Source organism: Saccoglossus kowalevskii, chromosome 15, assembly GCF_978046115.1.
Source record: "Saccoglossus kowalevskii chromosome 15, keSacKowa6.1, whole genome shotgun sequence".
NCBI lineage: Eukaryota > Metazoa > Hemichordata > Enteropneusta > Harrimaniidae > Saccoglossus > Saccoglossus kowalevskii.
In genome coordinates, this window is record NC_140655.1 from 22,472,074 (window position 1) to 22,490,518 (window position 18,445).

The 18,445-nt window shown below is 37.3% G+C and overlaps 1 protein-coding gene across 1 annotated transcript; it reads left to right on the forward strand.

Moving 5' to 3' along the window:
* The first annotated feature begins 4,298 nt into the window (after nucleotides 1–4,298).
* Nucleotides 4,299–16,696, forward strand: LOC100368841 (uncharacterized). Its single transcript, XM_078011279.1, has 4 exons — nucleotides 4,299–4,406; nucleotides 11,185–11,252; nucleotides 13,240–13,311; nucleotides 13,556–16,696. The coding sequence occupies exons 2-4, from the start codon at nucleotides 11,193–11,195 to the stop codon at nucleotides 16,694–16,696; spliced, it is 3,273 nt and encodes a 1,090-aa protein (XP_077867405.1). The 5' UTR covers nucleotides 4,299–4,406; nucleotides 11,185–11,192.
* The last annotated feature ends 1,749 nt before the right edge of the window (nucleotides 16,697–18,445 follow it).

Here is an 18,445-nt window from a genome sequence, read left to right on the forward strand (position 1 = left end):
TACTGCCAAAACTTATTGTTATGATATCAACACATATAAGATAGGTGTGGATTTCACAATGAAATAAAATCAATAGGTCCTCTTATACCCATTACGTACATTAACAATGATAACAGTGGTAAAACATTGCTTTCTTACATGTTACCACCACTGTTTACTTGATCAGGTTGGGAGATATTTCTGTATGGCTTCACTAATGTCGGCAACATTTCTTGTAACGCTAATTTCAAATACTAGTACTGAAGATCGTTTAGAAGAGAATCACGGGCCAAAACGTCCGTCCTGGTCGTAACTCTTGGCCGAAACGTCCGGCATTCAATCTGCTCAACCACTCCTTGCGCAATTGCTCACGCATTTTTTTTCGGGAGGGGGGCGACTGCCGCCCCAATGCCGCCGCCGCTAATGGGGCATGTCAGATATATGAATCCGGGACTGCATACGCCTTGTCCGGTCACCCAAACCATTATCGTAAATTCGCGTACAATCCTGTGCATTATACGTCACATTGCCGATACGATTCATAATGTAACAGCTCCAAAGTCGTGACCCAATGTTTGTTTTGCGAACACAATTGAAAACGAAAAAGAATTTTCTTCGGAGTTTTTTTTTCTGGTATTTCACCGAGATTAATCAACGTAGGACCGTCAAGACCAGATGGCATGATTTTGAATCGACACCCTTGTGCCCGGCCATATTGACGACTTTACCGACACTACTCGAATGAAAGAAATAAACGAACGCAAAGAAAACAACATAGTTGCAACAGGTGGTTATGTGTTTTGGTAACATATTGCAAATATTCCGTTCTTAACCGATCACGCCGTGTGATAAGCCAGACAAAGAAAGGGTCTCGTAAATTATGTGTCAATCACCCCCAAGGCCTCGTCTTCTCCTTTTATGACACACAGTCTACCAAACACGTTCACTTACGAATCACTATCTGTTACGTAAACGTTTGTCTCTACATTACCCAACAACCAGATAATTACACAAAAATGAACAAAAAATAACAAGAAGATACAACTAATTTGTCCTGGTGTTTACTAGTATTTTACACGTACATTGTATATACATATAGCTTTGAACACAATGCGGTGTAAATGAGCTGTAGGTCACACCATATCCCTTAGAAAGACCTCATACGCACACATACGCAAACAAGTATCCATTACATCCGGGTGGGCAGAACATCGTATCCTGGTATTGCAGTGGTTGAATTAATAACCATATGCCTACTCAAGTTGGTCAATTCGCAAATCTGATATCTGTCACCATGGCAGCTGTAAAAATTGTCATGTAAAGATAGAGTTAGCCGGACGTTATTATACACATAGTAGCCATATAAACTACACTGCTAGATCGTTATGCTTACACAAGCCATGCACACGTGCTGTCCGTTGATGCATGTACCGCCAATCATTAAATTAACCGTCTTGCGCCTGTTTTTTAAGTTACCGTCTATAAATGTCTGAGCTATAAAGAAATGACCATTCTCAAAATTCTTATGTCAAGGGCAATTCTTTCTGAAAATAAGAATCAACCTATAAATTGCTGTTTCCGTGACAACAAGATCAACATATTTACAAGCATTCAATGGTGCTGACAATTTTAAAACAACTAAAACGTTTTGTGTTATCCTGCTTTCAAACAAACACACCAACTAACAAATGTATGCATACACAAACATAACCTGTTTGGTGGAGGGTTATTATAATAAACATGTGAGTCATATGAGTTTTTAAGATTGTCATTTCCAGGTGCACGAAGAGTTGAGGGCATCAAACACGAGGCTAAATAAGGCTTTCTGTATTGTGACTCTTCCGTAATAACATGCAATTGTACCATGAAGTATTACATTAATTCTATAGTTTGTTTTTTTTTTGTCAAAAATATACTTACAAATAAGTTAAATTATGAAAATGGTTGCAAGAAATCGGCCACAAACTGATACCAAATGCAAACGAATATTCCATGTTGAAATCATTCTCACACTGAATAAATAGATTGAAAATCGCAATGGGCACAACACTTCATTGAGAATTTGGAAACTAACAGGAATCTAAAAAGAAACACGGTTTGATGATGAGAAAGTGATTATTCAAAGCAAGCAATCCACATTCAGATACCACAATCGCATTGTACAACTTTGGGGTTTCATATTTCGGTCTGGAAAACTATGGCGAAGCATATGAGTACAGCACTGTCATGAATTTGTTTTCGCGTATCTGTTGACCGACTTAATTAACTGATTATTAGCGAATTGCTGTGTTATGTCTGTCATCGTGTAGGCCTATTTGAAGTTTTGGACGGAACTTGGCTCAGTGGTTTGGAACTAATTACAAGATACCGTCGCTATTCTGACATCCGTAGTTATTAATGTAGTGAACGATTAATCAAAAGATATGACGTATTCAGTACTTAGTGTGATTGGCTTTATGATTGAAGGTTACGCCCTAGAGTCTTTTTACTGCTTTGTAATTGGTTAGAGTTTTGAAAATGAATAAAGAGAGTTTGAGTTGGTCTTGGCGAATACTCCACGACAGACGCAGTCCGAGAGAGTCCAGGGGCGAGCCTTGAGGCAGTCCAGTCTTGGGCGAGTCTTGGTTCAGCCTTGCGAGAGTCTTGGGGATTTTTTCCCCAGGGCGCTGTGTCTTATAGAGTGCTCGAAAGATCGACTAAGACGAGAGCTGAAACGTATTTCGTTGTGTGTGCCTTATTTGACTGTAAAGTATAAGTGACTTTCCCGATCCCGTACCTCAAGGGGACGAGATAGAGAGACGAGACGAGATTCCCCCCTGACAAGTGTGGAGACCCCGAGAGAAAGAGATTTTCCCCCTGATAGCACATCCATTAATTGCGTCCATGAAAATGAGCAATGAAAATGTTTTTAGCTACTTCGATCAAGCTTTGTATTATCATCAGTAAAGACAATGATTACTCTGAGATTGGAAATATTTATGAGACAGTAGATGACCAACTAAAATTAAAATACAATAAAACAGCATTGGCCGTGCAGCAACGTTTGTATGGTGAAGAAATCCCAGAAGTTTAGCATAAGATTCTCTGCGCTTCTGAACATGTATAAAATGATGAATGAATGAATGTAGCAATATCCACTCTCAGATATAATTATACACACTTGTTGCTTGTAGTGGAAATTGATTTTCAAGTTTGTTTTCTAACAGCGATACGATGATTTAGATAAGCATATTGATTCATGTATACAGTCCTGTATTTTGGACGTGAACGGTTTTCAGGTTTTAAATCTAGTACCCACTTTCGCCTTCATCCGATAATAGTAGCTATCACATGTAATCGATTTTATCATTTAGGCTGGAAAAATATCCATGGCTGTGCTATGCTTAGTGTGACACAGACACTCTCTACTGGGCGTGTCAACTTCCTTGTTGGGGTATTTTTGTGCTTTGTTTGATTGGAATATATATCAATGAACTTAAATATCGTTGAGAGATGAGAAAACCAATACGAAGTATTTTAAAACAATACTTTACAACATCCTTCACATGGAAACAGAAGTATGTAATCGTGGAAGCATGTCAGATTACAGTTAATATTCGTGGACCTAATTTGTTGACCCTTACGAACAATCTGATTCTAGTTCTGTGTTATCACGAATTAAACTGTGCACTAATTTTTGTCGTCTACTGTTCGTTCAACGCGATTCGTGTGATCGAGTGAGCAATGTCGGGTGTCTTGTTATGAAGTGAATTCATTCGTTATTTTGTGTTTTGTCATAAAATTCAAGGTATCATTGAACAACATGGATGGCCCTTAGGTGGACGTTTGCGACTTCACCGGCCTTGCCAACGAGTCATGCCACGTCAACCACGTCAAAAATTAATAGCTTTGGGTGAACCATTAGCAAGTTATTTTTGTTTGAAGTCGAGATTGGGAGAATTCGAAATACCGTGCCACATATATGCGAATTTAGACGACGTCTGGTTATACCTGAAATATTCAAATTAAAAAAAAATATACAAAATGTTCAGTCGTGATGTCAAAAGTAAATCTGTTTGCATGAACCAATCAGATTGCAAGGATTGTTATTACATAATATGGAGATATAAAAAAATATTGTTTTTAATAATGCTTTGTTGAACTGGTCTGCAACGATATATGTCACTGCTTTGCCACAGTTAGATAAGCACAAACTAAGACTACAGTGCACGTATATGTCCCGAGGTTTATTTTTCGTTAACGTGCACTTTAGCGACACAATTACTCCACCCACAATGCAGTGCAAATGATCTTTAGGACACAGGCACATATACGGCAAAGTACTCATTACATCCTGGTTGGCGATAAACAGTATCCGGGTATTGCAGTGGCTGCCTGCCCAATATCTGTCGACGGCAGACAGTACTAGTATATAGCTATCATTACCGGTAAGGTATTTATATTATTACCACGTGTGTCGTAATGTGTCGTATTTCTGAGATTCGTGCTTCGAATGTCGACAAATGTAAACTAAGCCCGTGGGGGGGGGTCACCTTCTAGATCGGGCCCGCGCGGGAGGCAAATAGGCCCCCTTTAAAATGTTAATGTCTGCAATAGGCCGGGCAATAGGCCCCCAGGAATAAACTCACAGGGTTGCTGCGCCCACTCTAGGCCCCCTCTTGCAACAACCACTCCCATACACCGCCCTAGGCCCCGAATTGGCGGAGCCATAACCCCGACCAAGCCCCAAACGCCCGCCCGAACTTTCCCACCGGAACTTTCCCGTCACTTGCAACACGAGTATTTTTTTCACTATGTCTGCTCTAGGGGGTACTAAATTTACATTGCGTCCGTAATAGGGGGCATTGTTTGCCAATGTGCTGCCAGCCCCAGGGGACCTATTATAATTCACATGGTGTAAAGTTTTAATATAGAGTGCCCCCCCCCCCAAGGAAACTAAGGTCACGTGATCCCGAGTTTGGGCCATACAACGCACATTAGTTGTATCACAAAAATACTACACTATTTTGAGTTTATTACGATTCACTCAAAACGTATTCACGTATTGCCGCTTGAGGTGGTCAATTCGCAATGCAATCTGTTGTAAACAATGCTTGTCACTATGGTAACTATAGAGCGTGATCTAAACATTGAGCAAAGGTCGAGCGAACCGGACGTGATGATGAGGATTATACTAGTATACCAATCTGATAAATTACATTACAATATAGGAACGCGTTCAATTGCAGTTGGCCTTGTTATCTCATATATATTTGTCCACCAGCGCCCATATATATATATAGCTACATCGCTCAAGAACATCTGAATTAAGGTAGCGGGACTATTATTGACATACTTGTTTTCATCTTCTGATTGTGACTAAATGACTACAAATAGACCCAGGAAAGTATATATTTTTGGAATCGCCAGACTTCAAGCTTTACAAAGGTGTGTTTGCCATGCCCGTATCTGCATTCTACGGTGCGTTACTTAATCAAAAGTGAAAAATTACTTTTTTTGTAAAAAAAATAATTACGCATTTATGCTGGTGATAGGAAGTTTTTTTTTCACTTTTCCTAGTTGTTCAATAGTCTGGTAAATTGAATGTGTCTGGTCAGTTTTATTCAAGCAACGCGTTTTGAAAAGTAGTATCCTGAATTTTAATTTCTGTTTAGTCGCATTGCCCCCAACTCAAACCACAACACATTGGTAAATAATCCATGAAATAGTTTGTCTGGACACATTCAAGTTCCTCTCATTGTCACCTTAAAGCTGTGAAAATTTGGTGTTAATCCGACGACAATAAGTATTCGTTATTTTTTGTTAAAGACCTTGTATTTTGAAAAAAATAAACTCCTAGAAAACGTCCATGAAGTCACAGCAAAGATTTTCAAGCTTGTTTATCGGCACAATCGATTTGTTTTCCCATCAAGGTCTGTTTTAACATGTGTAGGGGCATCCAAATGTGTAAGGCTATTGGAAACCAAAAAATAAAGGAATGGGATAGCTATAATTCGATAAAATCGGCAGATGAAAACACCAAAATTAATGATTTTTTTCAGTGGCTGTGTGACCTTGTGTCTAACACATTTATATGCAAATGACTAATCTGTGAAATAAACAGGGGCGGGGACAAACCACTCAAATGTTTGGAAACACTCATTGTGTGTCAGAAAGCTACTGATAACACATCCTAACATTGCTTTGTCTTGAGTTAATCTTTGAAACTTATAGGCACACAGATTAAACCTGTGTTGTTGATTTTTGAAAACACTACTGAAGCTGCCTTGCTTCCCTTCAGAAAGTCTACATTTTAACCAACTTACATGACATTCTATGTTACGTTGACTTTATCAGATGAAAGTTCAGAGTGCATTTCATCAATTAATAAATAAATGTGAAAATCGTAATTTTCAACACAAATAATAGTCTCGCTACCTTAAAATAACAACTCCAATTCAATATTATTATATAATGTTGGATAACGCCACACGCCAAACTGTCACTGACTCCTGCAGGCCGGACTTTGGATTATGAACGCCCTTAGTGAAAACTTATCCAACATAATCCCTAAATCGAATACGCCATCTAAAATAAGGCAAATGACCGTGAATAACTACAACAATGAAAATTATGTTTGATTTGTTAATTAGGCACTACGACATTCAATGCTAACTTCTGTGTCCAGTATCACGGAATTGTTTTTTGTGTGTGTTTTGACCTAAGGTAGGATTTGATTTCAGGTCCACCGATCATGAGTCTGATGCGGCAACCACTATGCAACCAGTGACCGATTGCGGAAGTTGTGGTCTAACAAACTAAACACTCATTGTTTTTCAGTTCAAGTTAAGTAGTTCCGAATATGAACAGCGCCCTCATGGTCGTACCTATAGTGCATCCTAAATTACTAAGTTACCATTTAAGAATCAATATATGACATTGACCCAGTGATATCACGACATTAATAGTAGTAAACAGTCATACAATAATATAATACTGAATATAGGTTATGAATGCCTCTTTTCGACGTGGGCTATAACATCCACTGCACTCAAGCACTCGATATGCCCTATATAAAGTGTATTTTTGTAATCCTTTCAGATGCCAGTAGTGAGGATTGCTTAGTTTCTTCCAAGATAATTGTTAATACGGGCAATTAAACAGGATGAACTATGTATATTCATAAACATATGAGCAATGTAACTATGTTGACATTGTTTTAATATGTTCTATTTCAAGAAAACTAAAGAATCTCTTGTAGCAATGAACAATAACACTTCCACTGAAAAATCCGTGTCACTTCAGTCTTGTTTTCCTTTCGTCATATTATCGTTTATAATCTTTAAAATAAACGATGGAAGCTTCATTGTTTATTTTTGACTTATTAATGCAGATGTTGTACAATGTTGAGATGTGTGCACTAGTACATAAACATGCTACAGTAGTCTATGGGCTACTGTAGACCCCCCTCCCCTCCCTTAGGGATTTTCATTGACCATAATTTTTCGTTAGCCAGGACCCTCAGCTATCTTAATCAGGTTGTTTACCATAAAATTGGTGGTGGGTGTGAGAGCCACGGCTGTTGCCATGGCAACGTATTTATAAAATAAGGGAAATGAAGAAAATGACATATCTCTGTAAGTAAACAACATACAAACTCAAAATAAATGTCTATGTATATAATTTTGATAAAGCCCAGTTGATGACCATGACCATGACCTTGGTCATTCAAGGTCAGGGTCATTGTGTAAACAAAAGAAATTTTGAAAAAAAAATATGCTTGGAAGTTGAGGCCAGAATTAATTTTCCAACATTTTAGATGGATGACACCTAAGCATATACTCCTTGGAATGTCATTATGGCATTTGACAGGAAGAGCAGACATCGTGAAGTTGGTGAACAGATTTGGGCACTGTGTGTCATAATCAGTTATACTAGAAATCCTGACTGCTATCCACATGGTTATAAAATCCCATGATAGTCCAATTCCACATGATAGTCCATTCCAAAACACAAGGTAATGAAGTGCTGCACCTCTGTTGGGACAATTTTGATGTCAATGAAGAGACAACATCTAGTGATTCACGAGACAGTCAATGACCAATCAAATGATGACAATTATGAATTACCTGTCATGGCCAGGGCAAAGATGCGATCAGTGACAGATGAAGTTAAAATAATAGAGCAATTTTTTTGTCAAAAAAACATGTTGAACCCAGCCTTAGTGTTCAGATTACTGAGCCTCAACAAACAAGAGAATATATTTCAGACGTCAAAGTATCTGACATGATATGAGGTTGGATTTCTCTTACTGGAGAGAGAAGAGAAGAATGAGAATCAATAGTGGAATACATGCCTCCAGTAAATGCCCCAATCACTGAAAACATGACTGTGATGAATGTGCTAACGATTTCCCAGGAGGCATCTGCTGCTGTTAGTCAGCCCTACACGATTGTTACATTCGATCTAGCTGCTGCATATGGAATTGTATGGACGTATCCAGATCGACTCAAGAATGTCATCATTTAACATGGGGCATTCCACATGGCGTGTGCATATATAGATGCATTGGGGAAATATATGAAAGGTAGTGGATTGGAGGAAGTTGTGGTTGAATTCACAGTATGTGCAAGTGGGTCGATAGACAAAGTCATGAATGGGTAACATTACAATAGGGCCAGGCTTGTTATCAGAACATCATTGGACGCTCTAGGTCGACTGTTGTTGACTTTATTCCATGACGATGTAGGTGAAGTCATTGACGAAGTAGATATGAAGTTAATGTCCAACTTAGCAAACAAGCCAAACTCAGAGAACTTGTGGAAAACCCAATATGGAAAGAATGGATACAGAAGTATGATGAGTACAAGGACAAGTTGCGTGCTGGAGAAAAAGGCAAAGCACCACAGTTATGGATAGGGTAGATGGATAAGGCATGGCTCCTTATGAGTTTCCTTAGGGCTGAACGTCAATGACATCACCTTTCATATGGCCTGTCTGAATGAATAGTTCCCTCTCTTCTTTAGTCAAGAAAATCCAAACTATGCAATTTATACATCACTGTACTTGAATGTACTCCTTAAACTTTCACACACACACCCTGGAGAATCTGCAGTGCAGAAGAAGATCACTGCATTTCAAAATTTTATCAATTCCTTCATGATACCTGATGTGCACAATCTGTATTGCATATAATCAGGGACACCAGTTTCAGACGAAATATCCATTGATTTACTTGCAGTTGACATACATGGCACCAACGCATACAAGAGATTCATATAAAAGAGACTTGTGCAGAAGACTTTTAATGCACCAATCAAGAGACTGAAGTTGAAGTAGTTTGCATCGATGGCAGTGAAACAGTTTGTAACAAGTTCAACAAAGAAGACAAAGGAACTGGTGGCAGAAATGTATTTGGGCAGCTCATACTACTTGCAATGAATCATGATCTATGCATGGAAAATGTGATGGCATACCCAGTGCAAACTGGAAGAGGGACATACTGTGACAAGCAGGCCAGATCCTGTGGTTCATATTATTGATGGAAATGCAATGTTCCAATCACTAACACAAATCCCACAAACCTTTGAAGAGTTGGCTCGGCGTATATTTGCGAAGCTCTCAAATATTACCTGTGTTGACTTTATCAGAGATACATACCGGACTCAGAGTATCAGGAATATAGAGAGGGAACGCCATGACACATTACATCCACATTCCCAAAATTAGAAAGTACACATTAAATACACATTATTTTAGCACATATAGTCAAGTAGGCCACTACTACACCTATTTTACCAATTTACATTTGATATGCTATTGATTCTAGACAATGCCTCGATATTATTTTTCAGGAGAAAGCCAACACCGGAATCATTCTCTACTGCTGTCATATTGCAATACACTGCATAGATTCAAGTGCCATCATAGTCCGATCTCCTGATACAAATGTTTTTCTCTTGCTGATGAAATTTTCACAGAATATCAGAATACCACTAATCGTGGACACTGGTGTTGCAGACAAGCAAAGGTTGATCAACATCAGCTCAGCAGTCCAGGCAATTGGCAATGAGCTATGCAATACATTGCTTTCATTTCACGCATTCACTGGCTGTGATTCTATAAGCATGGTGATGAAGAAGAGGATACTGGAAATGATTACTACAACATACAAGATGATACATTTGATGACGATGATGAATATGTTGTTGATGGAGGAAGTGATGATGGCGATGATTACATATGACTTTTCTGACAATATGTAAATGTGTATATATTTACTCGAAAAAAGGATAACATTTCAGTGATAATCCACTGATAATAAAGGAAGGAAACTTTAAAAGTGTTAATACTCATCCCTATATGATTGTTAAGATAAATGAAAAGTGCTATTATAGAGATTACAAAGGAAAAGTATAATAGTAGAAGTATAGCAAAACTGTATGTTTGACACATGCTATGTTTTTCACCTTAATAATGAAGTATAATAACTACAATGTTGAATAATCAAGCATTTGTAATATTTTCTTGAATAATAACGAAATAGTTCAAGAAAGGAAATGAATTTTGGGACAAAATCTCAAATTTTAGACCAAAATCCTGTTTTTTTTCTATTGTTCTTTGTGACCTTGACCTTGTATGACCAAGGTCATGGTTACAATCAATCGGGCCTCACCAGAACTATATACCTAGACACTAAGTTTGTGTTTTTTTGTTGCTTAGTTTTAGAGATATGACATTTTCTAAAATTCTCATATTTCATCACTGCGTTGCCATGGATACAATCTGGCGCCCACACCCACCATTAATATTATGGCAAACAGGCAGATTTCATTAGCTGAGGGTTCCATCTAACTAAAAAACATGATGTGCAAAAATCCCTAAGCGGGGGGATGGTTTCGGTTATTGGCCCCCAGTCTACAGGTGTTCATACAGCACTTTTTTAAATTTAGGCGCCAATGTTTATATACATAACTGAACGAATTTAGCCTCTATAACCAGTTATAGTTGTTCCATACAATCACGATTTCTATGAGCTGTTCATGTGATCACCTGATATAACTTATTCACGAGCTTCGCTTCGGGGATGACACCAGCCAATAACATCACCCTTTTCAACCAGATCAGTATCATAATATTACTATTGGCACTCACTTTATTAGTTGCACAATATTTTCAAATATATAGTGAATCTGAATATGACAAAAATGTAACTTTCTCTTTCAGAAAACAAGATGGGATGTGCATCAAGTGTTCCTGTGGCGACGTCAAACACTATTCCGGCTCGTATTAAGGTACAGCATTACAATACTAATCGTAACTGAGTATGTCGTTCTGATCATAAAATACTTTACATTATGTATATGCACAAATATATTCTGCATGATGTTTGTGGCGTCAGAGATTCGACTTGCATGTCCATCTATTCACTGTAAGTCCGTGTTCATTGTACGCTATTTAGTGCCGGTTTTCTTGCAGCAGCAGTTATTGAGATGCAGTAAGCTATACATTCTTTTAAAATGGAGGAGGTTATGATTTAAACACATTATTTTGCCCAATCGAAAAGACCAAATTAGTTTAAAAGAAAAAATCTCATGTCGTCGTCCACCTGTTTGTCTGTCTGGAGAACAGCGATGGATGAATGCTTTTGATAGATTCAGGATAGATTACCTTTGACTTAAGGTAGAGATGCAGTTTACCTGACAGGTATTTTAACTAGTTAATTAGGAAACCAAGATGACCTCCCTTGTCTACAAAACTATATGTTTTCGAAAAGCTTATTGTATGAATTTTAAAATTTTGTTATTATTTTTTTATGGACACTGTAGTTTGAAATATGCACAAAAATGTGCTTTTTTGGTCAAAATTGATTTAAAAAAATAGCTTCTAAACCATGCTTCTGTATTCTGTCAAAATTGGTTTACGGGTACATCTGTTTACTATGAAGAAAGTGCCGTCTTGAAATCTGTCTACAAGTTGTCAATTTTGCAGGGCAGCAGCTAAAATTTCACTACTTCAAGTTGATGCATAAATTAACACCCAGACTAGTTGTCTGTACGATTGTTGTAACACTGTTCAACAAAAAACAATGCCCCGACGGCGTTTTGAAGATAAACACATTGTCAATCATTTGTGAAAATTTCAAAAGAAAAGGTCAAAGCGTCTAGGAGCTAAGTTCTGGGATGTGCACTATCACGAAGGTGAGATAATTGCTAATTTGCATAACAATTCACTCAGTAAGAAGTTTGCTAATGCTCATAATTAAAATGGCTGTAACAGTTCCAAATTTAAATGTCTTATCGGTTTGTTAAAAGTTAAATATAGTGCATAATATGAAGATCCCGTCATTTCTTTTTTTCACCATGTTTCTTTTTTATTATTTATGTACAGTCTTGCTAAATCTTGCTAAGCATTCAAAAGAGAGAATGTTTGCACCATCTATATTTTAAAATCGTCTTTTGAGTATGTTCCACTATTCACAATTCTACAAAATGTTAACAGTCTATAGCCAAGACTGTTTGGATAATAAAAAGCAAAAAAGCAAAAAAAAATCCCAAGTGCCCACAAACCTGCATCTCTACCTTAAGCACCAATCGATTCGATTTTGTAACGTTGCCAAATTTTAACTTCGTTCTTGATAACTAAAAACACATTACATATGAATCAAAAATCAAAGTTACAGTTTGGAAGGAGATCTAAATTCCGTTGTCACTAGGAAAGTGTAGTATTTCAGACATAAACGAATGTATTTGATTTTAGGAAATGTCGCGGTCACATGACTTTTGCGTTCACCCCTCATTTACGCAATTTATATTTATTTTTCAAGAATTTTTCATCGGAATCGCAACAGACTGCAAGTAAGTCTAGGTGTGTGAATGGTAACCTCTTGTTTTCAACAAAGGTCACTGCGCATGAGTAACGACCTCATTTATGGTCTGCGCAACTGATTTAATATTTCATCGGAAAATTGTTTCTCTGTAATTTGAATATTACGGTCAGTACACTAGTTTAAACAATTGCCAACTATCATCGAGTTCAAACGCCAGGAGCACAAAGGGATTAGGAGCCTAACTTAGCAATAAACAATTGAATTTAATAGGCTTATTTCTTCTTCCTTTTACCTTCATGGTATGACCAATGTTTGTACCTGACTATGCTCAGGTTGGCAATATTGTTCAGATTACTTGTATTTTGCTAAAATAGCAGATCATTTTTACTCATGCTAATGCTGTTATGTTAAAATAATTAAAGAATAGCTAATGATGATTACTTCATTTACAGAATCAAGATAAACATAGAAGACAGAGTACTCCCCCCAGAGGGGACAATTCACAAGGATTGAGCTCAACAGAGGTAACAACTACAACTTCCTATTAGTTATGGAGAGTTCTGAATTTCGATTCAATAAAAACAGGCATGATATCAATAGTTATCCATTGCTAGGTGAACACAATGTATTTGAAAGAGAGTCAGTCAGTGTCAATACAAACTCTCTGTAAAATCTATAAAAGAGAGATTTTATAGATTTTACAGAAAGTTTGTTGCGTTTAAATAAAGTAAACAATAGCTATTTAATGATTTATTACTTCACTTACAGAATCCAGACAAACACAGAAGACAAAGCATTCCCCCCAGAGAGGACACTTACAATGGAGTTTGTTCAACTGAGGCCAGAACTGCTATCAGCACTCTACATCAGGAAGCAGTCCGAGATTCAAACGAAAAAGAGAAAAGTTTAGCATATCAGCCACCATCGGATCAAAAATATGTAGGACAGGAAGGTTCTAGCTTAAATAAGAAGACTAAGCTGCATCATGATCCTGATGTCAAAAAGACTATCGACTTTTATCGAAAATCGTTAAGAGATTTGAAAAAGATTCATGGTGATGAAGCCATTCATCCAGACATTGCTTCAACGCTTGATGGACTTGGAAGTGCCTACAGTTCCTTCGGTGACCAACAAAACGCACTTGAGCTACACAAAGAGGCATTGGAAATGAGGAAGACACTGTATGGTCGTGACAAGCAGCACATTGATATTGCAGAATCTTATGAAAACATTGGTGCTTGTTATACATCAATGAATCAACATGAACAAGCTATAGGATATCACTTAATGGCACTGAAGATGAGACAAGATTTATTTGGTAAAACAAATCAACATCCACTGGTGGCATCTTCATTACACTTCCTTGGGAGGGCATTTGATTTACATGGCGATCACAGAAAAGCAATACATTACAATCAGATGTCCCTGAAGATGCGGAAGGAAATATATGGTACCTCACCTAACTCACATGTTGCAGTGGCACTGAATAACCTTGGGCTTGCTTACAACTCCAGTGGGGATTATAACAAAGCTATTGAATGTCACAAAGAAGCACTTCAAATCAGAAGATGTGTGTACAAAGATGGAGAACACCATGAAATTGCCATTTCACTTACCAACCTTGGATGTTGTTACGATGCCACTGAAAACTATAGTCAAGCAGTAGTATATCACAAGGAGGCCCTATCAATACAGAGAAGTGTGTTTGGTACTGATAAACCACATTCGAATATTATTGATACTCTAAATAATCTTGGAATAAGCTACCGAGATATGGGTAAAAATGAAGAAGCAATCAAGTACTTGGAAGACTCCTTAATTATGACAAAGCAAATGTATGGTACAACACATTCCAAAGTAGCCACCATTCTCTGCATACTTGGTAACATATGGTCATCCCAAGAAGAATACAGAAAAGCAGCAAACGTGAATGAAAGAGCACTGGAGATTTTGCAAGAAATAACTGAAAAGAACAGTAACACTGCAACTATAGCTGCATTACTGACAAATCTGGGAAATATCTGTCAGCGAATGGAAAGCTATGAGAAAGCAATAGAGTACCTTGAAAGAGCAGTTAAGATGGAAAAATGTTTAGAACTCAAAAGTGAAGGAAACCTCAAAATAGCAGCTTGTCTGAATAATCTGGCACTTTCCTACCACGACATCGGCAATGACGATGAAGCTATCAAGTATTATAAGGAGTCATTGTCCATGAAAAGAAACATTCTTGGCGTTGATACAACAGATGACTCAATATCCACTACTCTGCATAACATTACTGCAATATATTTTGGAAAAGAAGATTATGACAATGCAACAAAATACTATCAGGAGTCTCTGAACATGAATGAAAAGTTACATGGAAGTGATTTTTATTCTGAAGTTATCGTAGTCTCCTTATTTCAGTTTGGTCAAGTTCTGTATAATACTGACAAATATGAGCAGTGCATAGAGTGCCTACAGAGATGTGTTAAATTGAAGCAGAAAGATGTTGGCGAAGATACAACAGACGAGATGATTGCTAATGCATACAACCTCATAGGTAACTCATATTACTCCATGAACAAGTACAACGAGTCGTCAGAATACTTAGAAAAATCTTTGCAAATAAGAAGAGAAATGCAGGGACAAAGTAGCACGAGTATAGGCATTGCTTCGTCATTGAATAATTTAGGACATGTCTATGAAGCTTTGGATCATTTTAAGAAAGCTGCAGAATGCCACGAAGAAGCACTCGAGATCAGAAAAAGATATGATGATGAAGTTCATGAAGATGTTGCTCAGTCATTAGGCAATCTAGGAAGAGTTTATGTATCAATGGGGGAGTTTGAAAAAGCTGTAAAATATCACGAGGAAGCACTGAGAGTGAAGCGGAAGCTTTATCGTAAATCATCTGCACATCCCGATATACTAAGCTCGATCAATATTATTGGTAGAATTTATGCAAACATTGGCGAGCATCAGAAAGCAGTTAACTACCACCACGATGCGTTGGTAATGTCCAAATTAGTTCATGGCGAAAGGAACAACCATTCTGATATTGCAGACTGTCTTTGGAATTTAGGAAATACCTATCACTCACTACGCGATAATGATAAAGCTTTAGACTATTATCAACAATCATTAAACATGTATCGGAGTATTTCTAGAGATCCTTCATGTGATGGGGATATAAGCAAAATTCTGAACAGTCTGGCGATATGCTATAATCAACGGAAGGACACCAAGAATTCTCTAGAATGTCAGCAAGAATCACTGGAAATACTGAAAAACCTCCATGGTGCAAATGCCCTCCACCCTGATATAGCAACGCTGTATAATAACATCGGCAGTTGTTATTCCGCTCTTGGAAACTACCAAGAAGCTATAAAGAATGAAGAACACGCTCTAAAGATGAGAAAGCAATTATTTGGTGCAAACAATTCACATTCAAGTATCGCAGTGACATTACACAATCTCGGCGGTTCTTATTTCGCTCTGGGAAAGTACAATGAAGCATATGAGTACCTTATGGAAGCCTTTCAAATGGAACTTAAATTACATGGAGAGGGAACAGCACATCCATCGATATCATCTATGATTAGCAGCATTGGTAGTGTTCACAAGGCTCTTGGTAACTTTGATCAAGCTTTGGACTATCGTCAAAGGGCACTAGACATGCAGAAAACATTATACGGAGCAGAAAAAGACCACCCTGAGATAGCTGATACATATAATGATATTGGAAATATATATACAACACTAGGAGATAAACAACGTGGATTAGAATATCTGGAAAAGGCACTGGCAATGAGAGAACGTTTGTATGGTGTAGAAATTACAGCAAGTTCAGGACAAGGTCTTATGCGTCCAGTGTCTGCATATGTTAGAAAGAATAGGCAGGCTCCAGCTGAAATAATAGAAGTATAGCACTTATCATACAAATGGACAATTATGAAACCAGTTTCGGCAATAATTAACAGTAACGGCGCTGCATTTAATCATGTCAATACATTAGCTATCTTGTAAAACATGTACTGCTTGTTCCAAACTTGCTTGATTGCATTAGAAATGTAAAAAATCAACTACATTTTGTAAGCAGTGTCACCATTCAGAGATAATTATTGAATTCTTGCTAAATGTGCAAACCCGAATAAAATCCATGTAATTCGACCAGTATGATAAATCAGTGGCGGCGGAATCAAACAGAAATCCTTCGTGGCAGCAAAATTTGCCCCTCAAAATTCAAGAAATAGCGTTTCAGAGGGTCTAGATTCCAAAATGTAAGTCCCCTAGTAAGTTTGCGCTTTCAGCGCAAGGTTAGTGAGCAGATCTCGCCCCCCCCCCGATGCAAAATTTCGTGCTGACGCCTTTGTAAATGGTTACTGTGGCACTATATCGACAAATATAGAAATTGATTTCCAACCATGGAGACTTATATTAGTCTTATTTGTACGTTTATAAGCATGTTACAGTGCGTGAGCTAAATGCCTGTGAAACAATGATGTAATTATTATTTCACAGTGTAACAATATTTACTTTCAGACATAATTATGATTGTATGTAAATGTACGAACATTTGTTAGTATCGTTTTTGACAATTTGTACCAGTACATAGTGCATTGCTAAATATAGAATAGTATATTATATTCCATTACATTACATTACATATTTACTATTCACAGTGACATATTTTGTAATGATACTTTAAATGCATTTGTAAATTTGCATTTTGATTCTGTATATTGTTTTCTTGAAAAGTTTCTGCGTTTTATACGCGTTACTCTCAGTCTGGAAAGGTGTGTACGTTATCCATGCTATGTACACATGTAGTTTAATACACAATGCATGCAGAAGTCACAGATTGTTGTGATGATAACAAATGCAATTCCGACATACATATAAAATGCAAAGCGCATTATGTACATATAGATATAAATGCAATTACGTTATCATTACCGAAACTGACTGACACCCTGAATGCTTTTGGCTGTAGAGGTTATTATAAGTCCACACTGATACGATTGTTTGATTCGTTGGTTTCCTCGGTCCACTATTTGTTATATAGACTTTAAAAACGTAACGTTTTTACGATTTCATAAAACACAAAATTATAAGTTTGATATCTAACTGTTTACGACGAGTAGCCTCCAGCTACACATTGTTCAAAAACATTGTCTAGGATAGTACACTAAGTATTGATGTGTTGTAGTTAAAGGCGACGGTCGTCGCACAGCGCGTGTTCGAATTTCATGTAAACAAACAATATATTTTACACGCGTTTTTTTCCGTATCGAACATGACGCAGCGCGACGACCACCGTCCTTTAATGTTCATTCAGCTTTAACATTTATTTTTTACACAAACGTGTTGCTGTATTTGTTTTGCCTTTCTGTTCAGTATGTTTTTTCCCAGAATGCATATTTTTTTATCACAGTCTGTCGTCCATCGCAGCTTCCGGTTCTCACTCTGTCGGTATCTTCTACACAAAATATGCATGTAAATATGATTTTCGAACATTGTAAATTTGTATTAATAAACAGAAAGCTGGTTACGTTTTTCTGTCTTTTATATATCATATGTACGAACAATGTGTACGAATAAACGAATGGTTTTAACAATAAGTCACAAGATTAGTATAAAGATATTTATTCCATAGTATAACATGGATGTTTCAGA